General features: G+C 54.9%; 4 protein-coding genes across 8 annotated transcripts in view; 2 read left to right on the top strand and 2 right to left on the bottom strand.

The window, feature by feature from the left end:
• LOC117887579 (zinc finger protein 436-like) overlaps positions 1 to 2,910 on the bottom strand; it is a 31,801-nt gene extending 28,891 nt beyond the window's left edge. The window contains exon 1 of the mRNA XM_034790224.1: positions 2,428 to 2,910. The gene's annotated coding sequence lies outside the window, so the exon portion shown is untranslated. The remainder of the gene's footprint in view (positions 1 to 2,427) is intronic.
• A 9,823-nt stretch (positions 2,911 to 12,733) lies between these two features.
• On the bottom strand, positions 12,734 to 17,222 carry LOC117887158 (zinc finger protein 665-like). Of its 3 annotated transcripts, none has more exons than XM_034789465.1 (5): positions 17,085 to 17,222; positions 16,322 to 16,410; positions 15,233 to 15,338; positions 14,804 to 14,917; positions 12,734 to 14,441 (listed from the first exon to the last, which is right to left on the bottom strand). In XM_034789465.1, exons 2-5 carry the CDS (start codon positions 16,343 to 16,345, stop codon positions 13,120 to 13,122), a joined length of 1,566 nt encoding a protein of 521 aa, XP_034645356.1. In that variant the 5' UTR covers positions 16,346 to 16,410; positions 17,085 to 17,222; the 3' UTR covers positions 12,734 to 13,119. The 3 variants fall into 3 exon arrangements, with proteins under 3 accessions (XP_034645356.1, XP_034645357.1, XP_034645359.1); XM_034789466.1 differs by lacking the exon at positions 17,085 to 17,222 and adding an exon at positions 16,799 to 17,028; XM_034789468.1 differs by lacking the exons at positions 16,322 to 16,410; positions 17,085 to 17,222 and having other exon boundaries at positions 14,769 to 14,917; positions 15,233 to 15,262.
• A 71-nt stretch (positions 17,223 to 17,293) lies between these two features.
• On the top strand, positions 17,294 to 23,445 carry LOC117887209 (zinc finger protein with KRAB and SCAN domains 8-like). 3 transcript variants are annotated; one of them, XM_034789568.1, is made up of 4 exons: positions 17,294 to 17,451; positions 18,845 to 18,920; positions 22,619 to 22,740; positions 23,125 to 23,445. In XM_034789568.1, exons 3-4 carry the CDS (start codon positions 22,641 to 22,643, stop codon positions 23,418 to 23,420), a joined length of 396 nt encoding a protein of 131 aa, XP_034645459.1. In that variant the 5' UTR covers positions 17,294 to 17,451; positions 18,845 to 18,920; positions 22,619 to 22,640; the 3' UTR covers positions 23,421 to 23,445. The 3 variants fall into 3 exon arrangements, with proteins under 3 accessions (XP_034645459.1, XP_034645457.1, XP_034645458.1); XM_034789566.1 differs by having other exon boundaries at positions 18,845 to 18,969; XM_034789567.1 differs by lacking the exons at positions 17,294 to 17,451; positions 18,845 to 18,920 and having other exon boundaries at positions 20,958 to 22,740.
• On the top strand, positions 23,421 to 24,592 carry LOC117887578 (zinc finger protein 79-like; the record flags this gene model as incomplete). The annotated part of the gene is made up of 1 exon (XM_034790223.1): positions 23,421 to 24,592. A coding segment is annotated over one exon (942 nt), but the record flags the coding sequence as incomplete, so codon positions are not given.
• Positions 24,593 to 24,972: the final 380 nt, after the last annotated feature.

Genomic DNA, 24,972 nt, shown 5'->3' with positions numbered 1-24,972 from the left:
GGTAAGGGGGGGGCAGGAGAAGGGGCAGGGAGGTTCTGGAGGGGGCAGTCAAGAAACGGGGGGGGGGGGCTTTTGGGGGGGAGTGGAGAAAGTTTTGGGCAGTCAGGGTACAGGTAGGGGGTAGGGTCCTGGGGGGCAGTTGGGGGGGGTCTTAGGAGGGGGCAGTTAGGGGACAAGGAACAGGGAGTCTTAGGTAGGGGGTGGGGTTCTGGAGGGCAGTTAGGAGCAGGGGTCCCAGGAGGGGGCAGTCAGGGGACAAGGAGCGGGGGGTAGGGGGCTGGGAGTTCTGGGGGGGAGCTGTCAGGGGGCAGGAGTGGGGAGAGGGATCGGAGCAGTCAGGGGACAGGGAGCAGAGGGGTTTAGATGGGTTGGGAGTTCTGGGGGGGGGATGTCAGGGGGTGGGGAGTGGTTGGATGGGGCGTGGGAGTCCCAGGGGTCTGTCTGGGGGTGGGGGTGTGGATAAAGGTTGGGGCAGTCAGGGGACAAGAGGCAGGGAGGCTTAGATAGTCCTGGGGGGCAGTTAGGGGCAGGGGTCCCAGGAGGGGGTAGTCAGGGGACAAGGAACGGGGGGAGGGTTGGGAGGTCAGGGGGGGCGGGAAGTGGGAGGGGCAGGGGCGGGGCTAGGGTGGGGCTCCTCCCGTCCTCTTTTTTGCTCGCTGAAATATGGTAACCCTACGTAATTCTCCTGCATGACGTCCCTGTAGAGGGCACTCTGACCGGGGTCCAGCAGAGCCCCCTGCCCCTCGGTGAAATACACAGCCACCTCCCCTAGGGTCACTGGCACCTGAAACAGCCACAGTCACCCACTCAGTACCTGCTGCCCCAGCCACAATCCCACTATTCACAGGGGAGGAGGGCCAATAAAATGGAAGCTATGGGAGAGCCAAAGCAGCCAGGAGGCTTCAGGGGGTGAGGAGAAAGAGAGAGCTTCTTGTCCTTCCCAGAAGACAAAGGAGGGGGGCGCCATCACATTTAATCACACATCTACTAGCTGATACAGGAGATGGAGGCACCAAGCAGGGGACAGGGACGGAGCCCAGGTGTGAATCCCAATACGTTCCCCATTGCTAGCTGCTGGATGTGAGGGGATAGGGCAGCTCCCCTGGGCCTCACTGCTGGGTGGCCCCTTCATATTTCATAGTAGCCTCTGGCTACTGGGCTCAAGCTTCCACATGGAGAGGCTGGCAAGTTTCCCCATTTCTCTTCAGGGGGTTGTTTACTGTTCCATAAATTGGGGGAATTCTGCCCTCTTCCAACAGGCCTGTTCCTATAAACCAGGACCCAGATTCAACAAGTCCCAGCAGGTTTCTCACACCCTGTCCCCCTCTCTTTCTCCTCTTGTGTCTCCTTCAGGACAGGTCCCTGAGAAATCCCCTAGCTGAATTGGCTTCACTGCAGCCATTCCTCTACCCGGCCCCTCAGGAGAATGGGACAATCTGGAGCGAAACGTGGATGTTATTCTGCAGCCTGTCAGGGCAAGAGGAATGACTGGGGTGATTGCAGAAGGAGTTTTAGTTCATTTCACTCCCCAATTCTCAACAGGCTCTTTCCTTGCAGAAAGACTCTGCCTGGCTGGGAAATCATTTGGTCACTTTGTAACAGCCCAGACCCAGACTCTCCCAAAGACATTTTTAAACCCTCCGCATAGCAAAGGGAAATTTCACTGCCCCAAAAAACTTCGTGCAGACAACCCCAAAATCGTGAGCCAGCCCCCCAAAATCATGACATTTGCTAAAAATAAAAATTAAAAAAATTGCAGATTCGGTTTGTGTGCATTTAGGCTATTGTGGTTTTACTTAAGTCATCAAGCTTTTCTGTGCAACCTTGAAGGCTAGAAGCTGAGTTTTAATGACAGCTGAGAGTCTCACCCTAACGCCTGGACTAGAAGGGCAGTGTCTGCCCTGAGATCTCCCAGACACAGTTTAGAAAGGCAGCAGATCAGTCTCCAAAAAGCGGGAGAAACACTGGACCAGACCAGTGGCTCTCAGCCTTTCCAGATGACTGTCCCCCTTTCAGGAGGCTGGTTTGTCTTGCATACCCCCAAATTTAACCTCACTTAAAAACGACTTGCTTACAAAATCAGACATAAAAATACAGAAGTGTCACCACACACTGGTACTGAAAAATTGCTTCATTTCTCATTTTGTCTGTATGAAATTTTAGCTTGTACTGACTTCACTAGGCTTTTTATGTAGCCTGTTGTAAAACTAGGCAAATAGCTAGGTGAGTTGATCTACCCCCTGGAAGACCTCTGCACACCCCCTGGAATACATCTATCCCTGGTTGAGAACCATTGGACTGGACTAGAGGACCTGGGGCTTTAAGAAAAGCATAAAATAACAGGAGACTGGGACTGCCAAATCTGAGACTGTGCAAAGTCACTTTCCTGCCCGGCCCCAGCCCTTTCCCCCGGGTCTCTCCCCTCACCTACAGGCTCTGGCTCCGGCGCTGGTGTCGGCAGAGCCCAGGGCTGGTTCCAAGCACCGGAGAAAGTTCCCACATCAGGGCTGGGCACAGAGGGGGTTTAATGCAAGTCTCCCCCCGCACAGACCCCACGCAGCAGCTGCTCAGCCCGGGCTCCCAGGTCACAACAGAGGCAGCAGCATCTTCCATCAGGCTTTAGCACTAACCCACATCAGGATCCGCCTGGGCTCTGATTCCTCTTCCTTTCCCCCCCAGCAGCGCCTGCCTCCCTCCTTTCCCCTCCCAGCATCAGCTGCTGGAGCCCGGCTGGTTTAGTCCCTTCCTGTGCCCTTCAATACCCAGTCGGGTAGCAACACTCCCAGGGACTGTCTCAGGATGGAAGAAGCCTTGTTCCCACAGAGCCGGGAATAGAACCAGGTGTCCGGACTCCCTGCCCATCCCCCCCGGCCTGAGATCGTCTCAGCCTGGAGGGGTTTGGGTTTGGTTTTCACTACAGCTGGATCCACCCACACCTTGGAGAGGCCCCAGGCACCAGCCAATCCCCGGCAAGGAGACACCCCACCCCACCCTCCTATGTCCCATTGCAAAACCTTCCCCTGAGCCCTGGCAGCTCAAACCCGGCGGCTGCCCCTTGGCCCGGGCAGGGAGCGCTGCACGCCGGGCGCCGCTCCCCGACCCTCAGCGCTGGGAGGAAGCGGAGCAGAGCCAGTGCTGCCCCCGGTGCCAGGAGCCCATACCCCGGAGCCTGCTGCAGCCCTGGGGGCAGCTGGGGAGCACAGTGGGGATCCCCAGCGGGCAGCTGGGGGAGTGGATCTCCAAGGGGTTTGTGCGGAGCTGGAGGATGCTCCGGTGCTGGGGGTGGGCGTGTTCAGAAGTGGGGGGTTGGAGGTGCGAGGAGGGTGCTTATCACTGGGGTGTGTGGGGAGCTGGAGGGTTAGGGGGTGTCACGGGGAGGTTGGGAGCTGGTTGTTGGGGGGCGCTGTTTGTACACGGGAGAGAAACCCTACGCCTGCTCTGAGTGCGGGAAGAGCTTTAGCTACAGCTCGTCCCTCATGACGCACCAGCGAGTCCACACGGGCGAGAGACCCTATCCCTGCCTGGGCTGCGGGAAGAGCTTCCGGCAGAGATCCAACCTGGTTGTGCATCAGATACTTCACTGTGTGAATAGACCTTACAACTGAACAAACGCCCGTCCCAGCCCCAGAGCATTTGCAGTTCTTAGGAATGCCAGGGGGCATTCAGTCGCCAGCTGCCTGTCTCTGGGGTCAGGAGACAGCAGAACCTACTCCAGCCTGATCGGTACCGTTCTCTGGCTCGGCAGGCGGAGGAGGAGAGACCCTGGTCGGCTCCACCTTCCTGCTGCAGCCCCAGCTTCTAAGTCCTTTGCTTCATGGCATGGGAGGAAAGAGATCCTCCCATCTGCCTTCTGTGCCTGGGATGGACGCCTCTCCCTTCCCTATCCCTGGAGAAGGATACTCGGGCCATGCCTCACTCCCGAGACCTGTGCCTAGCTTCCCCCAGCACCTGGGGTGGGATCCCCACTCATCTAAATTTGTTACCTGGGGGATGGACACCCCATAGACCTTGTAATCCCCTCAAAGCCCCCATGGGACTGGCTGCTAGGCCTTGCTGTTTGGGATCCATTCCCCAAATGGTTATTTGTCTCACGGCCGTTTGTTTTCGCTCATTTTCTCCTCTCTCGTCTGTGAGACTTCCCCGATGGCTGAAATATGAAAATTTATCAATAATAAAACAAAAGCATGCTGAGTCTCAGGCCCCTGGTTACAGGAGACTCAGCAGTTTCTTCTGGCACAGAAATCCTTGGGCCGAGAGGCAGTGGCAGGATGAGGAAGGTGAGAGCCTGAGGCCTGCTACGATGTGATGAGAAGGGAGGGTGTGGGGGAATGTGGAGGGCTGGGAGAGCTGTAGGGGGTCGCACTGAAAAGTTGGGAGAGCTGAGAATGGCTAACTCACTGCACCAGCAATGGAGATGCAGGAAACCGCATTGAGGGGGATGCTGTTCCTCAAGAGGAAAGGGCTGCAAATGACAGCCCCGGAGAAGGAGTGAGTGCTGATCCTTGACTCCGGAGAGGAGTGTCAGCAGAGCTAAAACAGACCCTGGGGCTACTCTCCCCCCAAGCCATACAGATCAGCTGGAACTGAAGCCAGGTCCCCCGACCCATCACCAAGGCCACAGGGAGACAAAGTCCCGGACAGCTCACCCTATCTACTGCAGTGTCCTGTGTGGGGACAGACATCCCCTGAGATACGAGGGGAAATGTGCACTCTGAGCTGGGACCAGAGGGGGATTAAAGTCTCTTGGGGCCCTGAGCCGGAGCAAGTGAGGGGCCCTGGTGCCAGATCTGTAGTCCCACCCCCGTTCCACCTCTTCCTTACAACACCCCCTTCCTCCCCCCACTTGCTTGCTCCTTTCTACCCACCCATCCCCTGCTGCAGCCCCAAGACCAGAGAAGCTCTGTGCCCTCACCTCAGCCCCAGTCCCGCAGCAGGGAGCGAGAGCTCCTCCAGGGCCACTGGGGGGGGGGATTTTTCTGGGGGCCCCTGTTGGCCTCTGTGGTAAACTGCCACTGGCTGGGAGAACCATAGAAATCACAGAAAGCTGCAGTCCATGCCAAGTGGGATCCTCCCTCCCCACATAGAAAGGTGAGGAATTGGGCAAGGGTCAATGTGGGCAGGGGGCACTGGAGCTGTCTGGGTGGGGTGGTGGTGTCTACTCCCAGTGTCCTTACACTGCAGAGAGCTCCAAGGAGCTAAAGGCAGGCAGGGTTTTCCTGGGTGGGGCGAGAGTCTGGGGCCAGGATGGAGCCATGGAGGAAGGGGAAAAGACAATACTGCCTGGGGGCGTCATCTGGCCCCAATGATTTCTGCAGCATGGGGCATGGGTCACTTGCACGTTTAAACTAGTGTAAATGGTGGATTCTCTGTTACTTGAAGTCTTTAAACCATGATTTGAGAACATCAGTACCTCAGCCAGAGGTTAGGGGTCTATTACAGGAGTGAGTGAGGCTCTGTGGCCTGCAATGCACAGGAGGTCAGACTAGATGATCATGATGGGCTCTTCTGGCCTTAAAGTCTATGAGCGTGCAGGGCTGCAGGCTGTCTGGGGAGGGTCAGCACTGGGAGGGGACAGTCTCGGCCATGGGTGTCACTGTCAGGGACAGAGATTCCCTCTGGCCTGGGCTGGGACCGGGCAGATTATCAGGGGAGCTGCGTTTTTACCCCCAGCACTGAAACCAGGACAGAAATAAGGGCGTAGCATCCTGGAGAAGGTGTCAGTGAAAATGAAGAGATGGGACTTGTCAGTCACATTGAAAAATGAGACCTCGCCTGACTCATAGTCCAGGAAAATCCCCACCTGGCTGGGCCTGACGCTCACGGGACAGGGGGTCAAGTGGGAGGGACAGGCATTGTATTCTCCATCCCTCAGCCTCATGGCCCAGTATCCATTCCCAGCTGTGAGTGTGAGCGGCCCCTTCCTACTCACAGATTCCCTACAAACCCTTGGGTCCCAGCCTATCTTGTCTCCCACCTCCTCCACCCAGTAATATCTGCCTATGAATCCATCAGTGCCCAGGACACACACAAAGTTCAAACCTCTCAGGCTTTTCAGGCAGATCCTGTCGTGTGTCTGTACACCCAGTCAGACAAGCCAGGGGCTCTGGCAGGCTTAGATGTGCAGGTCCTAAGCTGCACATGGATGGAGCTTGTTAACTCATCAGTGTGAGGTAGGAGTTGGGCTCTGGACTCAATGTATGGCCCATGCTCCGCCACCCCAAATGTGACTGCATCAGGGATGGGGCATAATTTGACTCTGGAACTCCTCCCATAAAGTCTTCTGTGCATCTGTCCCAACCCCCAGCCAGGGACACCAGACCGGGGGGAGCCAGGGGATCATGGCCCCCTCACTTTTTAACAGCTGTAAGGGAGAGCCGGGGGGGAGAGGGGTGTGACGGACGGAGAGGAGCAAGCAGGGGACAGAGTCTCGGAGGGATGAGCCAGCGCGGGAGCAGGGTCTCGGTGGGGGAAGCAGTGGTGCGAGACCAGGAGCTTGCGGGGAATAGGTGGTGAAAGGATGGGGCCTCAGGGGAATGGGCAGTGTGAGGGCAGGACCTCAGCGGGAGGGGCAGCATGGGGGGGGGGCGAGGCCTTGAGGGTGGGGCAGTGGGGTCACAGTTCAGGTGTTGGTGGCCCCCCCAATTTTAAGGACCTTCTGCCGCTTCTGCCTCCAGCCCCTCCAAACCCACTCTGGCGGCCAGAGTTGGTTCAATGTGGGGAGGGAGGGAGGGACGGACGGACAGCAACAGCATCAGATGAAGCTGGCAGGGTTCCATCCTCTGCGGCTCACAAGGGAGGCCCCTCCCCAGAGCCTTCTACCCCAACCCCTTCACTCCCGACCCCTCTTCGGTAGTGGACGGAACAGTGTGGCCGATATCATGAGCGGGTGATTCCTGAGTCCAGCTCAGGCTGCAGGGGGATCCAATCCCCTCCCAAGAGTTCCCATAGGAGCTGAGAGAGGCCTGAAGCTGCCCAGAGATGGGGGATTTTGTGTTTATTCTGCAGACCCTGCCTCCTGCCCCAGGGACTATACAGGGCAGGGAGGAAAAGCCCACTCTGTCCTGTGGGTTATGATGCTTTGCCTCTATTTCCATCAGTGACTGATCTAAAATTAGGGACTAAACAGCTACTAATGGGGGTGCAGGTTACTTTCCCTTTAATCCCAGTGACCAACCTCTGTCCCCGGCCCTGACACTCTCTCCCCCAGTGGATGCGACTCTGGATCCAGACACGGCTCAGCCCAACCTCAGATCAGAAAAGTGAGCGATGGGAGACACACGACAGGATCTGCCCGACAATCCTGAGAGATTTGACACATGCCCTGAAGTTCTGGGGGCTGAGGGATTCGTGGGTGGGCGGGAGGCGTCATGGGGAGATGGAGGTGGGAGATGACACTGAATGAGAACTGGGACGTGGTAGGGAATCTATGAGCAGGAAGTGGAGGGATGAACTGCCCTATGAGAATGGAGACTGGTAAGACTGATAAGTGGATATGAATACGAAGCTTTTCCCCTCTTCCCGTGAGCATCAGGCCCATCCGGGAGGGAATTTTTCTGGACTTTGAGGCAGGTGAGGTCTCATTTTACAAAGTAATTGGCAGGTCCCATCTCCTTGCTTTTGTCTCCCCTTGGCACTCTGCCCACTCACAGCTCAGGCTGAGGGATTCTTTGCCATAGGGAACTGGGGGTCTCCCTGACCATTCTTATTTTGGTGCTTAGTTAGCGTTCAGCTTGAATCCCCTACACCTGAAAGCTCTGAACTCAGGGTCGGTACAAGGAAGTTTTGCGACCTAGGCGAAACTTCCACCTTGCGCCCCCAGCCCTGAGGCAGCTCCCCCCCCTGCCCTGAGGCGCCCCCCCCCCCCGTGGCAGCTCCCCCGCCCGGGAGCTGTGCAGCAGATCCCCACCCCAGCTCACCTCTGCTCCGCCTCCTCCCCGAGCACGCCGCCCCCGCTCTAATTCTCCTCCCCTCCCAGGCTTGCGGCGCCAAACAGCTGATTGGCGGCACAAGCCTGGGAGGCGGGAGAAGTGGAGCAGTGACCGCGCGGCAGCCCAGCCCAGGAATGCTATAAAAAAAAATTGGGGGCACTGCTTTTTGGCGCCCCCAAATCTTGGCGCCCTAGGCAACCGCCTAGTTTGCCTAAATGGTAGCACCGGCCCTGTCTGAACTACACTCCTGAGCCCCCTGAAGTGGCCCCCACACAATCTTCCAGTGGCCTTAGTCCCGGTTAAACAGACCCTTTCCCTCTGCGGGGACAGCTGTGCTGCTGCTCTCACACAAAGCAGGCAGGGCCCAAGGTGCACAGGACATTGTAGCAGGACATATGGACCACAGATGCTCTATGTGTACTTGGTCTGTAACCCAGCAGAGCTGAGACAACTGGAAAGGGCTGCGTCTCCTTTCAAAAGGACCTCATGCCTTGGTCTCTGCCCCATGCGGATATCACACTATCAAACCCCCAATTCAGACAGCGCCCAGTGAACTCTCTGATCCCCACCATCAGTCTCATATCATATCTCATCAGCCACCCACACACAACACATATCCCTTCCCCGCCCCACACCCCTATTATCTGCAAGAAGATGATGCTTACCTCCAATTTATCTGGCAAATCTCTACTCAAATATTGTTTGCTCTCTGGTTTAAGGATGAGCACTTACTCTCTGAAGCATCAAGCTGCAATGCTCAAGTTGCAATAGAGGGGGTCAGATAAGTCACATGGCCTTATTTCTATGCCTGATTGGGCAAGTAAAGACCCACTTCTGGCATGAATAATCACATGGGAGAATTTAAAACCTGGTTTCCCCAAATATTCGTAGTTGATTAAGGGCTTGTCGACATAGGGAAAGAGACCGGAACAGCTATTGCTGAATGATTTTGGAAGTAGATTAAGCTAAACCACAAAAAGTCACTCTTGATATGGTATAAGAGCATCCGCACAAGGAATTATTGTGGAATAGCTCTTGTGCTTTACACTCATACCCTAGCTTATTTTGGAATAACTTCCCTGCGTAGATAAGCCCTTAGAAAGTTGCTTCTAAGTTTCCCGTTACAGGTGATCAATCTGCTTGAGGGGAAAAGTGACAGTGAACACGTTTCAAAAGTCACGGCTTGTTCACTGAAGTGGTTCTGCAGTATAATGCCCCCCAGGGATGAGATCCTCAACTGGGGGGCATTAGCCCTTTGGGGAATAATGCAACACGGGTGCTAATTGCCTAGCAGAGAGGGCACTGGCCTGCGACTCGGGTTCAATTCATGGAATCACAGAATCATAGGGTGAGAAGGGACCGCAAGGGTCATCTAATCTCATCCCCTGCCAAGATGCAGGGTTTGCTGTGTGTAAATTATCCAAGAGAGGTGGCTCTCCAGCCTCCTTTTGAAAACCTCCAGTGAAGAAGCTTCCACAACCTCCCCAGGCATCTGTTCAATTGCCCTATTGTTCTTACAGTTAGGAAGTTTTTCCTGAGATTTAATCTACATTTGCTATGCTGTAGTTTGATCCCACTGCCTCTTGTCCTGCCCTCTGTGGCAAGAGAGAACAACTTTTCTCCATCTTTTTTATGGCAGCCTTTCAAGTATTTGAAGACGGCTGTCATGTCCCCCCTTCATCTCCTCTTTTCCAAACTAAACATACCCAGTTCCTTCAGCCTTTGCTCAGATGGCTGCATTCCATCCCTTTGATCATCTTTGTCGCTCGCCTCTAGATCCTTTCCAGTTTCTCCACATCTTTTCTATACATTGGTGACCAAAATTTGGCACAGCACTCCAGCTGAGGCCTAACCAGCTTGGAATAGAGTGGCACTATCACCTCCCGTGACTTGCATGCTGTGCCTCTCTTAATGCAACCAAAAGTTGCATTTGCTTTTTTTTTTTTTTTGCAACAGCATCGCATTGCTGACTCATGTTGAGGCTGTGATCCAACGTAACTCCCAGGTCATTCTCAGCAGTGCTGCTGCCAAGCCAGTTACCCCCATTCTGTAGTTGTGCATAGGGTTTTTCTGCAGTAAGTGCAGCACTTTACATTTGCCTTTTTTGAATTTCATTTTGTTGTCTATAGCCCAGTTCTCTCATTTATCAAGATGCCTCTGAACTTTAGCTCTATTCTCCAAAATGTGTCATCTGCAAATCTGATCAGGATGCTCTCCAGTCCTACATCCAGGTCATTAATGCAGATGTTAAACAACACTGTACACAGAACAGGTCCCTGTGGAACCCCATCCGAGACCTTCCTCCAATCTGACATCATTCAATTAATAATTACCCTTTGTCTGCGGTTGTTTAACCAATTACATATCCACTTAATGGTAGTTCTGCCAAGCCTGCATTTCTCCAGCTTACTTATCAAAATGTGATGTGGGACTGTGTCAGAAGCCTTGCTGAAGTCCAGGTAAGTTATGTCCACCACATTCCCCCATCCACCAAACCAGTTACTCTGTCAAAGAAGAAAATCAAGCTGGTTTAGCATGATTTGTTCTTAGTAAATCCATGCTGGCTCCTTGTGATTGTCCTTAGATGTGCGGGTTACCCCTTCATCCTCCAGGAATTCGCAAACAATGTTATACATTGCTCTGTTACAGGGGTGGCCAAACTTACTGACCCTCCAAGCCGCATATGGCAATCTTCAGTTCAAGAACCAGGGCGTGACTGCCGAGGCTCAGGGCTTCAGCCTTGCGGGTGGTGTGTGTGTGTGGGGGGGTGTCTCAGGCCTCAGTGCCATGGGAGATGCCAACCAGGGCTCAGGGCTGAAGCCTTGCTCCTGCTGAAGTTCCAAGCCCCAGCAGGCATGCCTTGTGGGACTGAAGCCGAGACCTCCTGTCCCGCTGGGCAGAAGCCTGAAGTGACGCATGTGGAGGGAGGCACATGGGGTCACATACCCCCCCTCCCCAATTTTTGCCAGGGTTTGCTGGCCCCGCTCGGTTACATGGTGCTTTAGGACCCCCCTCCCTGCATAACAGCTGCTGGAGCTGGCAAGCCGGGAGCTGCGGCCCTGGGGAGAGACAGCGGCAAACAGCTGGGAGCTGCAGGGAGAGCCGCTGCTTTTGCTGCGGCCTCTACTCGGGGAGCTAAAGCAGCGAGCCCTCCCTGCAGCTCCCAGCTGTTTGCTGCTGCCTCTCCATGCGGAGCGAGGGAACACCTGGGAGCTGCAGGGAGGGACTGCTGAGGGTAAGAGGAGGTGTGTGCTTGGGGGGCGTGACTCAAGCTGTTGGGGGGGCAAACCTTTAAATTGTGCCCCCCCCCCCCCCCGTTTTCAGCAGCCACCAATCATCTCTGGCAGAAGCCCCTAGCCCCGCCACCAGGCAGAAGCCCAAGCTCCTCCCCCCCCAGTCTGATAGGTGGAGAATGGGGTGGGGGGGGGCTCCGTGAGCCGCACCTGAACTGTAAAAGAGCCGCATGTGGCTAACGAACTGCAGTTTGGCCACCCTTGGTCTAGTAGCTTCTCAGGTATCAAAGTCAGACTGATTGGTCTATAGTTCCCAGGCTCCTCCTTCCCAAATCCCAAGCTTGGCCGGGGACCCCAGACAAGTCGCTTCCCCATCTCTAACAGGGGGACAATGACATTCACCTCCGTCAGCTTTGAGATCTCTGGATGAATGGCCTTATAGCAGAACTAGGTATTATCATCATCAACTAGTGCTGCCCCAACCACTCCAGCAGAGCTGTACCACTGTTCGCCAGCAGAGGGTCTAGTCCTGTGTTTCTTCTCCTGCAACTTCCTAATTCTCCACATAACCCATCTCTCCCGCATGCAGGGCTGTCACTAGCAGGGTGTGGGGCCCAGGACATAGAAACTCTGCACTTATCTGCTGGGGGGTGCTTCCCCCATCTCTGCCCAGGCCCCGCCCACTCCACCTCTTCCCCCAGGGCCCCGCCCCACCCTGCTTCTTCCCACCCCTGCTCTGCCCCACCTCCCCGCCCCTTCCCGTCCCCTCCCCACCCAGTTCCGCCCCCTCTCCCGATTGCGCTGCACCGTCGCTCCTCTCCCCTCCCCACCAGTGCCAGATGCTGCAAAACAGCTGATCAGCAGCAGGCGCTGAGAGGGAGGAGCTGATTGGAGGGGCCCGCCGATGGGCAGGAGGTGCTGGGAGGAGGGGGAGGTTGGTAGGGGGGACTCCTCCTTCCCTCCTCCCCCGCCGCTGCTCAACTCCCTGTTTGCCTCCTCATCCCTCTCGCCCGCCTGCCTCACCTCCCTGCCGGGCACCCACCTCCTCATGAAGCGCGGGGCCCCCCAAAGCACGGGGCCCGGGGCTGTCGCCCCGATTGGCCGTACCCTAGGGACAGCTCTGCACCCATGCTGGTGGCTGGAAGTTGAAGCTAGATAAATTCAGACGGGAAATAAGCACACATTTTAACAGTGCGGGTAATTGACCAACGGGACAACTTACCGAGGGTGATAATGGAGACTCCATCACTGAAAATCTTTAAATCAAGATTGAATTTTTTTTCTAAAAGTCAGGCTCTGGTTCAAACGGGAACTGTTCCAGGGAAGTCCTATGGCCTGTGTTACACAGGAGGTCAGACTAGATGATCACAATGGTCCCTTCTGGCCTTGGAATCTAGGAATAATCTTCACCCACTGAGCACGTCCTCCCTAATTCCCCAGCACTCGAGAGGAGGGCTCTGTAATTCCCCCCCAATCCCCGCCCCAGCATGCAGGGCTATGTAATTCCCCCCGCACACAGGGCTCCAGACAAGCTCCACCAGCTTCTCAAGAAAGTAGAAGGAAGTTTCAGGGAGGGAACTTTTTTATTCACATCGGACAGGAAGTGACCCGGACACGGCACGGAACCGGGAAACTAAACAAAGGTGTCTGGAGAGAAGGGAGGTCTCTGCTCCCCCAACCTCAGGGCGCGGAACGGGCAGGTGCCGTGGGGAACAGAGTCGTCATCCACTCCAAGGTGATGGAAGCACTGGTGGAAGTGGGGGAGGGGGTTCTTACCCATCCTTCCCTGGAGAAGGGTGTGTGTGTGTGTGTGTGTCTCCAGACTCCCCATCAGATCAGCAGGAGGCGCGGGGTCTCCAGACAGCTGGATCTGCAGCAGCGGCAGCAAAAGGCTCTGTCTCACAAAGCCCATGGGTCAGCTGCTGCCATGTCCTGGCCCCAGACAGGCTGGCGGAGGATCACTCCCGCTGGCTGGCCCTAGCCGCGGGACCAAGGGCACCGTGGCCCCCGTGATGCAGCCTGCGGTGGGTGATGACATTGGAGCTCTGGCTGAAGCGTTTCCCGCAGTCGGGGCAGACGTAGGGTTTCTCTCCGGTGTGGGTCCTGCGGTGCTTGGTGAGGGAGGAGTTGACATTGAAGCCTTTCCCGCAGTCCAGGCAGACGTAGGGCCGCTCCCCAGTGTGCACCCTCTGGTGAGTGGTGAGGTGGGCTCGCTGGCTGTACTGCCGCCCGCACTCACCACACCGGAAGGGCTTCTCTCCCGTGTGGATGCGCCGGTGCCGCACCAAGTTGGAGACCACGGCGAAGCTCTTCCCGCAGTCGCCGCAGATGAAGGGGGTCTCCCCGGTGTGGCTGCGCTGGTGGGTGAGGAGGTAGGAGCTGGTGGTGAAGCCCTTCCCACAGTCGGAGCACTTGTAGCGCTTTTCGCGCCGGGAGGCGCTCTGGTGCCGGGCCAGGTGGGGCCGGTCGCTGAAGCCCTTCCCGCAGTCGGCGCAGCTGTAGGGCCGCTCGCCGGTGTGGGTGCGCTGGTGGGCGATCAGCTTGGAGCTGATGGTGAAGCCTTTCCCACAGTCAGGGCACTTGTAGGGCCGCTCGCCCGTGTGCAGCCGCTGGTGGGTCAGCAGGTTGGAGCTGCCGCTGAAGCATTTCCCGCAGTCGCTGCAGGCGTAGGGCCGCTCCCCGGTGTGGATGCGCCGGTGCTTGATGAGGTCCGAGCTGACGTTGAAGCACTTCCCGCACTCCAGGCAGACATAGGGACGTTCGCCGGTGTGCAGCCGCCGGTGGGTGACCAGGTGGGAGCGCTGACTGCAGCGCCGCCCGCAGTCGGGGCACTTGTAGGGCTTTTCGCCCGTGTGGCTCCGCTGGTGACGCACCAGGTTGGAGACCACGTTGAAGCGCTTCCCGCAGTCCCCGCAGGCGTAGGGTTTCTCTCCGGTATGGATCCGCCGGTGGGTGACCAAGGCTGAGCTGTGCCCGAAGCCTTTCCCGCAGTCGGGGCATTTGTAGGGCTTCTCACCGGCGTGCCCACGCTGGTGTCGCAGGAGGTTGGAGAAGGCACCGAAGGTTTTGCCACAGTCAGCGCATGGGTGGGGTCTCTTTCCCCCGTGGGTCCTCTGATGTGCCAGGAGGTTGGACCGCTGACGGAAGCTCTTCCCGCAGTCTTTGCACATGTTCAGTCTCTCCCTGGGGCGTGGGCCCTTGCACAACAGGGAGTCTTTCCGGGTCCTGAATATTTCCCCAAGGCGAGTGGGATGATCTGGACAGGAGTCAATTCCCTGCACTGGGGAGAAAGGAAACCTCAGAGTGGGGAACAGCAAAGGGGAGAAAATAAACCAAAATAACTGCTGTGGAGACTGAAAAATCAGGAGTCAAGCCCTTCCCCCGAGGAGAGAGGAGCAAGTCTACCTCTGCATCCCCCTGAACACTCAGCAGGGAGGGAGGTTCTGCAAGGTGTCTGTCAAGACGGGTGGGAAGCCATGAGCAACATCTGCCATGAGGATATGACCCCTGATGGGGACAATCCTGATCGGGGCAGGACAAGGGATGAGGCAGAACTGGGGGTGCTCATGGGGCCTTTGTGGGAATCCCAGCTGTCTTCTTCACTCACCGATGGCATCTGTGTCAGTTTCATGGATTCCTCACCTGGGCAGTCTCCTCTCGGGTTCTCCCTTTCCCCAGAGCCTTGGTGATCCGAGACCCATGGCTCTTCCTCTTGTTGCCGCCAGGAGACAGCATTGGGTTTGGGAATCGGAGATCCTGTTCACGAGACAGCAGAGAGGCAAAGACCTTGGTTGGTTAAACCGTCCTGGGAATTTATGGGAAGAATGTTCTGGGATTTGGATGGAGGGGGAACATTCATGGACCCCTTGGGGAAATCTCCCTCTGCCCCTTTGAAAGCCCAGGAGGTGGAGACAGGATTTAGGATCGTTCCATTTCCAAATCTCTCGTCCCATGGGAGGAAGCGCGGTGGTTCTGGCCTCATCACAGAAATTTAGAAGACCTAGGCCGATCCCAGAGCTGCAGGGACTACACAGTTTCTAACAAACAATGGGAAAACACACGCTCCCTTACCCTGTGAGGTCCTGTTCACATAGTTCTCCTGCATGGCATCCCTGTAGAGGGCCCTCTGACTGGGGTCAGTGAAATACAAAGCCACTTCCTTGAAGGTCACCGGTCCCTGAAACAACAGGCATTTGCCACTCAGCACTTTCTACCTCAGTCACAATCCCACCAGCTCAGCCACAGGGGACCCAGACTGGTGTGTCTGCTCCATTCCCCAATACATTATGTCCTGACAGTTCCCATAACCCCCCAGGTTAGATCTGCATCCAAACTGGTCCCTCAGTCCAGGCTGCTCCACGCACACCTGCTCTGTCATCACACCCAGATTTGCCTCTTCCTTGCTGCTCCAGACATAAGAATGGCCATCCTGGGTCAGACCAATGGTCCGTCTAGCCCAGTCTCCTGTCTTCCAACCGGTGCCAATGCCTCAGAGGGAATGAACAGAACAAGGCAACTATCGAGTGATCCATCCCCTGTCGTCCAGTCGCAGCTCCTGGCAATTGTTTTGCAATGTAAGGAAAGTCAGATCAGAGAGCTGCGGCTGTGGAAAATGCGTCTGATGCTACAAGATCAAATCCAGGCTTGTCTTGACCTGAAGGCCCGTCCGACTCCGTACACGCATGGCCCTCATCCCATCCGCATTACAGGGAACAGCAGCGCAGAGAGACTAAGTGGGAATCAGGGGTGTGACCTAGTGGTTAGAGCAGAACGGGGCAACATGGCTTCAAAGTTACATCACATCCCCGTCCTTCAGTTTCCTCGTCAGTACAATGTGGATAACAAAACCAGCCTAGCTCCCGGGTAGGTGAAAGCCTGGGGTGGAAGGAGCAGCATTAACGTATTATTAGGCAGAGAGAGGCCAACTCAGAAACAGCTCCCTTGCTGCGCACGCTCGCAATCACAAAAAGTCACCCAAAGATGCTGCTTTGAATGTGGCAGTTCTGTCCCCAGTTTGTCACAGGGTCGGGTCTCATTCCACCCAAGAGGGGAGATTCCTGCTTCCCGGTAACAGGCACCTGTCCCAACCCTACCCTGTGTATTTCCTGCCTGACTCTCTACAGGACAAACCCACAGCAGCTCCCTGAGAAATCCTCCTACCTGAGCAGGCTCTGCTCCAGCCATTTCCCTGCCCTGGCCCGCAGGAGAAGGGGATGATCAGGAGTGAACCATGGACCTTGTTCTGCAGCCTGTCAGGGGGAAAGGGGAGGTTTCAGATGGGACTTGAGTCCATTTCACACCCGATCTCCCCCTAACTCCATCCCTGCAGAAAAACCTCCCAGATTCTGCTGCCCCTGCCAGTCTCTCCCCCTGTCTCCATCCCATCCTCTCTCCCCTCCCCTCGGGCTGGGAGACTCGGTCCCTGGCCCGGCCCGGTGCGTTCGCTCTCCCGGAACTGGCTCGGCTCCTGCAGGCGCTCAGGGGGGCAGAGACTGGGGAGGGGTCAGGGAGGGCAGCAGCTCTGGGATTCGCAGACCCCCCGCCTCCCCGGGAGCGGAGCTGGGGCGAGGAGGGGCCGTTGGTGCAGAGTCACTTTCCTGCCCGGCCCCAGCCCTTTCCCCGGGTCTCTCCCCTCACCTGCAGGCTCCGGCTCAGGGGCTGGTGTCGGCAGAGCCCGGGGCTGCCCCAGGGGCTGCTTCCAGCCCCTGGAGAAAGTCCCCCCGTCTGGGCACAGAGCGGGGTCAGTGCAGGTCTCTCCCCGCACAGACCCTGCGGGGGAGCAACGGCAGCTCGGGATCACAAGCAGCAAGTCCCATCCAGGAGCCGCACAGCCGCTCCTCCCTCCCCCGAGCATCCACACGAGCCCCAACTGCTCCAGCCCCTTCCTGTTCCCCTCAATACCAAGCCGAGCTGCAACACTCACTGGATGGAGCCGCCCTGATCCAGGCTGGGGGGCGAACTAATACAGATGCTGAGTGAGGCCCACCCAGCTCAGCGAGCCTCCAGCCTGGGGGAGGCGGCTATCAGTGACCGCCCCCGGCTCTGCCAGGTCCAGCAACCCCCAAGCAGAGAAAACTCAGCCCTGTTCCTCCTCCCAGCTGCAGCCCCAGCTCCTGAGTCCTCTTGCCTACCTCGTGATGAGGGAAGGCGTGACCGAGAACTTCCCCTCTGCTGTATCACATGCCCAGTGACGGGCTGTTAAGGGTTAATGGGATTTTATGACCCCAGTGTTGTCACAGAAAAAATCACGAGCTAAACCACAGGATAATCACAAGATGGGCTTAAAAGGGGTGAGGTTTTAAAAGGTCGAAGTTACTTTTGTTTGCTTTCTACTTTTTGGAACCTTTAAAGAGTTCTGTTTTCCAGGTTTATTTGGCATGGGTGGTGTTGGTTTTGGTGTGGTTTAGGAGGCTTTTATGTTTGTTTGTTTGTTTGTTTTTAAAAGAAACATACCCCCTTTTCTAAGTGAAAGCAGAGATTTTCCCATAATCACAGGAGTCCAGGAGCTGGGACTTATCAGAAGACTGGTAAGTAAAATACAGAGAGTTTGCATTTCTGTTATTTAATATATATTTATTTATGAGTTCTGTTGCAGAAGCATCCACACATTTCAACCAGGACTAGAGCTGTGTGTACACACACACACACACACTCTCTCTCTCTCTCTCTCTCTCTCTCTCTCTCATCCCTGGACTCTGAAGGGATAAAATCACCCTGAAGAAAGCGAAGTATTTTTAGTAGGATTATTTAACTGCTTTCCTTTTAAAAACCAAAAAAACTTTTTATTAAGGCAAAGTTACAATAAAAGGTTAACATACTACATTACTTATCCCATCAGTATTAGAACCTGGCTAAACCAGAATCTTTCCTTTGTTTTTAACAACTATTTTACAATGTTGCCAGCTCTCACAATTGCATCATGAGGCTTGCAATCTTTGGTGCATTTCTGAAAGTCCCAGCTCCTGGATTCATGTTATTCCACAAAAGTCTCAGCTTTCAGTTATAAAAATATAGGAATGTAGGGGAGGGGCCCTTCTGGGCCAGTGAGTAACCCAGTCCCCCGTTCTCGCAGGCAATCCCATCATATAATCCCATTCATGAATTTATCAAGCTCTATTTTAGTATTAATTAGGTTGTTTGCCCCCACTACGACTATTGAGAGGCTGTTCCAGAACTTCACTTCCAATTTCCAACCTAGATTTATTCATGGCCGGTTAGTTGCCCTGTTGGTTTAAAAGGAAAGCTTGCAAATTTGACCTGATTGCGTCATAAAAGTTCAAAATGTAGAAGGCAAATAAAAAAGCCATCTAACTATCTATCTATCTATCTCATGATCTGCAAGGTAATATCATGATCTTGGGAAGGACCTGACTCATGGTTTTTGAAGATTTGGGGTTTGTTGTGCTGTATTCAAATCCAGTGAAAACTGAACATTTGGGAGAAAACATGACTTTGTTAGTGGTCCGACACACTGCTTCTTCAGCGAATATGTGACAGCTCACAGTTCGCATGTCTCAGGCCTCCAACTCCCAGCAAAGCTCAGGTGCGTCTGATTCAGACGTCCTGATATTGCTCAGTTCAGAAAAAGCAGGGGAGGTGGATTTTTAAAATGGAGGTTTCCTTTATACATCATTAAAAAAAAAAAAAAAAGCACAAACTCAATGTTAAAACATCCCTTTGCAGGTGACTTTGAAGAGTGAGGATCAGCGTGCAAGCAGCGACTGAGAAACGCAGGACGGGTAGTGAAGACTCTCCATGTGTGAGGGTAGAAAGGAGAATGAGACACCAAAAAGCATCGCTGCCCTCTGGTGTGAACCCCATCCCCCAGCCACCCAGTGTGGGTCCCTCATAGGTCCTTGGGGTTAGTCCCATGCCCCAGCAGAACCCTGGCATGATCCCCCCTCATGTCCCCCTGGTATGATCGCCCATAGGACCTTGGCTCAGGCCCCTCACCCAAGGGGGCCTCTCTCCCTGTTTCTGACCCATCCCTCAGGCACCTGCTCCCAGCCTGGTATCTGTTGCCCCAGGGGACCCCCCTCACCAAGCGAGCAGGCAGTGGACAAGTTTGGGAGGAGGCAACACAGTGCTGCCCCTCAGACCAGTTTGTTTGGGGCTCAGCAACCCCTCTGGAGGGGGATCACACCCCAGCTGCATCCCGGGGCCCAGCCCGGCACTCCAAGCAGCACCAGTCTCCTGGCACCAGGAGAAGCTCAACTGGGATCCACTCCCCATCCTGGGGAGCCCAACCCAGGGCTCAGCTCCATCCCTCATCCCCGGGTACAGCCAGAGGGAAGCAAGAGAGTGATGGAGTCACATAGGTTAGGGAATGTCTCCTCCCCTCCTTCAGGATGGGGGGGGGGGAAGAAAGTGACCCACCCCTGAAGCAGAGGAAGCTGGTGGGGCTAAAATGGGGCTCTGGTGTCCCCCCATTGAATTCACTGGAGTAGGGTGTAAAGGGGCCACCTTTTCCCCAAGACCCTGCTTCCCACTCATTCCTCTCTGTCCCCTCTCCCTTGTCGCTCACCCTTGCGGGGTGCGGGGCAGGCCAAAAGTTGGGAGGGTGGGCGGAGGGAGGCCATAAGAACATAAGAACGGCCATACTGGGTCAGACCAAAGGTCCATCTAGCCCAGTATCCTGTCTGCCAACAGTGGCCAATGCCAGGTGCCCCAGAGGGAACGAACAGAACAGGTAATCATCAAGTGATCCATCCCCTGTCACCCATTCCCAGCTTCTGGCAAACAGAGGCTAGGGACACCATCCCTGTTCATCCTGGCTAATAGGCATTAATGGACCTGTCCTCCATAAACTTATCTAGTTCTTTTCTGAACCCTGTTTGTAGTCTTGGCCTTCACAATATCCTCTGGCAAAGAGTTCCACAGGTTGACTGTGTGTTGTGTGAAGAAATACTTCCTTTTATTAGTTTTAAACCTGCTGCATTTGGTGACCCCTAGTTCTTGTGTAAATACAACTTCCTTATTTACTTTCTACACATCAGTCATGATTTTATAGACCTCTATCATATCCCCGCTTAGTTGTCTCTTTTCCAACCTGAAAAGTCCCAGTTTTATTCCTCTTTCCTCATATGGAAGCCATTCCATACCCCTAATAATTTTTGTCGCCCTTTTCTTAACTTTTTACAATTCCAATATATCTTTTTTGAGATGTGGCGACCACATCTGCACGCAGTGTTCAAGATGTGGGTGTACCATGGATTTATAGAGAGGCAATATGATATTTTCTGTCTTATTATCTATCCCTTGCTTAATGATTCCCAACATCAGGCTGTGTTAAGGAAGGGAATGCAAACATCCTACTGCCATGATATAGGATAGGTGAACCTTCCCTGAGTATGGTGTGTGTGCTGAGTGCAAAAACAGAGAGAGTGCAGATAAAGACAGGAGATGGTTGGGGATCTGAGGAGAGATTTCTATATGGGGAGATGCTGAAAAGACCAGGGCAGTTTATCGCAGAGAGGAAACAAGTGAGGGGCCAGTGAGGGATGAGCAGAGTTAGGGGGCTGGGGCTCTGCTGTTCAGAATCAGCCTGACTCAGCATTCAAGGAGAAAAGGAGCCAGGCCTGGTGTAGGTGCTGGAACTGGGGGTGCTCACTTGAAGTGGTTTCCATGTAGAGTGACCAGACAACAGGTGTGAAAAATCGGGATGGGGGGGGGGTATTAGGAGCCTATATAAGAAAAAGCCCCAAATATCAGGACTATCCCTATAAAATCAGGACAGCTGGTCACCCTATTTCCATGATAAACAGGGTTTACAGTTTGGTTCAATGGCTTTCAGCACCCCCACTGTACAAATTGTTCCAGCATCCTTCTGGTCCCTGCTCTACCACAGCCAGGCACAGATTTTGCAGCAAGAGGGCTCTAGTGATGCTGAGGGAGGGGAGGCTGGTCTCTGTTAACTGTCTGGCTTGAGCTTCCTGGGTCAGAGGCTGTGGTGGCTGCATCTGAGCCCGGGCTGAGCCGCAGCTGCTCCCCAGCGGGGTGTGTGCGGGGAGAGACCTGCATTAACCCCCCTCTGTGCCCAGCCGGGGGACTTTCTGCGGTGGCTGGAACCAGCCCCTAGGGCAGCCCTGGGCTCTGCCGACACCAGCCCCTGAGCCGGAGCCTGCAGGTGAGGGGAGAGACCCGGGGAAAGGGCTGGGGCCGGGCAGGAAAGTGACTCTGCACCAACGGCCCCTCCTCGCCCCAGCTCCGCTCCCAGTGGTCTGCGAGTCCCAGAGCTGCTGCCTCCCAGTCCGTGCACTAGCTAAGAGTGCAGCTGTGGTCTGGGTGAACCGAAATGTAACATGCAGAGAGCAGTGAGTCTCCATGGGGTTAGGGGAGGGTGTGAGCAAGGAATGAGAACTGTAACCATCAGTGTCCAGCATAACCTATGGGAGACTGGAGCAGCAGTGCTGGCTTGATGCGCTGCCTGGGACTGACTCCTGGCACAGCCAGCACTTCTTGGAGCATAGCTAAGGGCCTGCAATCAACACATCCAGGGTTGGCAGGATGGCTCTCTGCTTCAGGCACTGGACTGGGACACCTGGGTTCCGTCCCTGGCTCTGCCACTGACTCTCCGTGTGACCTTGGGGAAGTTGCTTAGTCTTGCTCCATGCCTCAGTTTCCCCCTCCGTAGAATGGGGATGTTAGTACTTCATCTCATCGCTTGGATTTAAATAGTAAACTCTTTAGAGCCCAGGCTGTCTTGCCCTATGTGTCTGCACTGTGCAGCCATGGGGTGCAGATCTCCCTGGGGGTTTCTAGCTGCTACCGCAATGTGCTCGATAACTGTGCCCCTCTCTTCCCCAGAGCGTCCTGCATCTTTGGACATGGCTCTGGTTTCTACAGCTGTGTCTACACAGCCCATAGCCCTGAGCCTTCCAGACTGGCTCGACAGATTCGGGCTAGCAGGCCTCACAAAAATAGCTGTATAGCCAGTGCTTTGAAGTTGTCTAGGATTGGGGGTGAAGGTGGGCTTCAGAGCCTGAGCTCCAGCCCAAGCCACAACTCCAACGCACTGTCTACACGGCCATTTCTAGAGCTGGGCTCACACTTGCCCAAGTCTCTCAACCCAGGCTGGGAGACTTCCTGGCACAGGTGGTGTAGACATACTCTACAGCCACAGAATGTGGATTTACACCAGAAATGTGTCTGACCCACCAAACCCCGTTGTGTGGCCATCTCTCCTTAAATAGCACTTCCCTACTTTGCAGGGGTGTTGTAAAGATTGTGCGGGGCTCACATATTACAATAATGGGGCTATCTGAGTTGTCTAACAGACTGATATAGCGGAGATCTTCTACAAAACACCCTCCCCCCCTCGGCAAATGTTTTCTTTTCCATGAACACGTCCCGCTGTGTTCCGATTTCATGCCCACAATGGGGCCAGAAGTCAAAACATGGGTTTTTAAATAAAATATCCTGCAAATCTACGACAAACCCTGATCTCTCCTGTTTTAGTTCCAATAACTAGGGTTTTCTGATGGCTAAACCCGACGTGATCTCCCAGCTGGGACGAGGGAGAGAGGTCCCAGCTCTCCAGAGAGCCAAGGAAAAGCAGATCCCGAGAGATGCCCGCGCAGGTGAGGAATCACTTAAAGCGACAGAGACGTGCCATCGGTGAGTGAAGGAAACAGCTGGGTTTCCCAAAAAAGCCCGTTTGAGCCCCCCAGTTCTGTCCCATCTCACCCAGGCCAGTTTTGTCCCCGACAAGTGTTGTATCCTCATGGCAGCCATGGCTCATGGCTTCCTGGCTGACACCCAGCTATAGCTCCCCCAGGGATGTGGAGGCAAAACTGGTCTTTTCCTCTTGCTATGCTGGGCAAGGGTTTGGAAGGACTCAGCTCTTGATTTTTTCATCTCCCTGGCAGCTATCTTGGTTTGTTCCACACTTCTAAGGTTTCCTTCCCTCTCCCCCCCACCCCACACAGGGAATGACTCCTGTCTGGTTTTTCTCTCTATCCCAGCAAGTGATGGGACGGTGGATGAGAACCAGGAGGAGAATTCTCAGCAGGAAGGTCCTGAGCAAGTGGAACCACATGGGACATCATCAAGATCTGATGGGGACGTTTCCCAGAGTCCCGAGCATGGAGATGCCTGTGACATCCAGCGCAAGCCAGAGAAGCGTAGAGGAAGTCCGAAGGGACTTGGAGACGCAACAAAGACCCCTCCAGCACTGAACGCCTGCTGCCCCGACTGCAGGAAAAGCTTCCACCGGAGCTCAAACATTGTCCAACATCAGAGGACCCACATGGGTGAGTGACCTTACTGCTGTGCCGAGTGCGGAAAGAGCTTCAGCTACAGCTCCTCCCTCGTCAAACACCAGAGGACCCACACAGGCGAGCTACCCTACAAGTGTCGCAAGTGCAAGAAGGGCTTCAGCCAGAGCCCCAACCTAACAGAGCACCAGAAAACCCACAGTGTTGCCACACCTTACACGTGCCCCAACTGTGGGAAAGGCTTCAAGGTGAGGTCCAACTTCCTCCACCACCAGTGGGTGCAAACCGGGGAGTGGCCCTACCGGTGCACCAAGTGCGGGAAAGCCTTCGCCCAGAGCTCTGACCTCATGAAACACCAGTGGAGCCACACAGGTGAGAGACCCTATCAATGCCCTGACTGCGAGAAGCGCTTCACCCACAACACGTACCTGGTCCAGCATCGCTGGGCTCACACCGGTGAGTGCCCCTACCTCTGCCCTAACTGCGGGAAGAGCTTTGTGGTCAGCTCACGCCTCCTTGCCCACCGGAGGGTGCACACAGGAGAGACGCCCTACTGCTGCGCCCAGTGTGGGAAAGGGTTCAAGGTGCGGGCCAATCTCCTGCACCACCAGGGGATCGACACTGGGAACAAGTCTTTCAAATGCCCGGAGTGCAAGAAAAGCTTCAGTCGCCGCTCCAACCTGCTCATCCACCAGCGACTGCACACTGGGGAAAGGCCCTTCAAATGCACCGAGTGTGGGAAGGGCTTCAGCCGCAGATTGGACCTGGTGACGCACCACAGGATCCACACAGGTGAGAAGCCCTACACATGCCCCGAGTGCGGAAAGGGCTTCACGCAGAGGTCCCACCTGGGGGTCCACCAGAGAACCCACACCGGGGAGAGGCCCTGCCAGTGCGCGGACAGCGGGAGGAGCTTCAGTCAGAAATCGGCCCTGGCTAAACATCAGAGAGTGCACCTGGCAGAGAGGCACGATCCACAGCCCTGACTGCGGGGGTGGGTGGATAATCGATGTGTTCAGAGTGAGGGCAGTTCTAAAAGAAATAAAAATATTTTAAAAAACTTGGTCTGGGCAAAACCAAATCTAAATGTTTTTGAGACTTGCAAATAAAACTCATTGTGGACATGTTCCACAGCAGGGATTTGAAGCTGGGTCTTTCATGTCCTGGGTAAGTGCCCCACCCACTCATTGCCTTGCTTGGTGTCTCTTTTTGGCCCCAGGAGTGAACTGGAGAGCCCCACCTTGGAATATCCCACAGCTCACTGACTAGGGCTTGCTTCCAAGAAGTAGGAGACCCCTGTTCCAATACTTGCTCTGGCAAAGGGGGGAAACTGAACCTTGATTTCCCACAGCCAAAGTGAGTGTCTGAACCAGTGGGCTAAACATGGTGGGGGGTGGGAGGGTCAGCAGCAGCTCCTTCGTTTTGTGAATAGCTGAAACTATTCGTGTCACATTTCTAAATAGTTTCAGGCATTTTTCATTGAATAAACTATTTGTTCCTCCAGAAATTTGCCCAGCTCTACGCAGGACACATTAGCCTCTGCAGAGCCAATTATTAACATTTCAATAGCACCCACGTTGACATAGATGCTCCATT

This window comes from Trachemys scripta, chromosome 14 (assembly GCF_013100865.1).
Source record: "Trachemys scripta elegans isolate TJP31775 chromosome 14, CAS_Tse_1.0, whole genome shotgun sequence".
NCBI classification, from domain to species: Eukaryota; Metazoa; Chordata; order Testudines; family Emydidae; genus Trachemys; species Trachemys scripta.
This window is presented reverse-complemented; position numbering and strand designations above follow the sequence as displayed.

Bases quoted from the DNA above. Each gene is read 5' to 3' on its own strand.
- LOC117887158 (XM_034789465.1), bottom strand. From the start codon at position 16,345: ATGGCTGGAGCAGAGCCTGCTCAG. The intron at 14,918-15,232 runs GTAAGGGAGCGT...TCTCGTGAACAG, and splicing joins TGTGAACAGGACCTCACAGG to GATCTCCGATTCCCAAACCC. The intron at 14,442-14,803 runs GTGAGGAATCCA...CTTTCTCCCCAG, and splicing joins CCCGAGAGGAGACTGCCCAG to TGCAGGGAATTGACTCCTGT.
- LOC117887209 (XM_034789568.1), top strand. From the start codon at position 22,641: ATGGCTAAACCCGACGTGATCTCCCAGCTGGGACGAGGGAGAGAGGTC. The intron at 22,741-23,124 runs GTGAGGAATCAC...TCTCTATCCCAG, and splicing joins CCCGAGAGATGCCCGCGCAG to CAAGTGATGGGACGGTGGAT.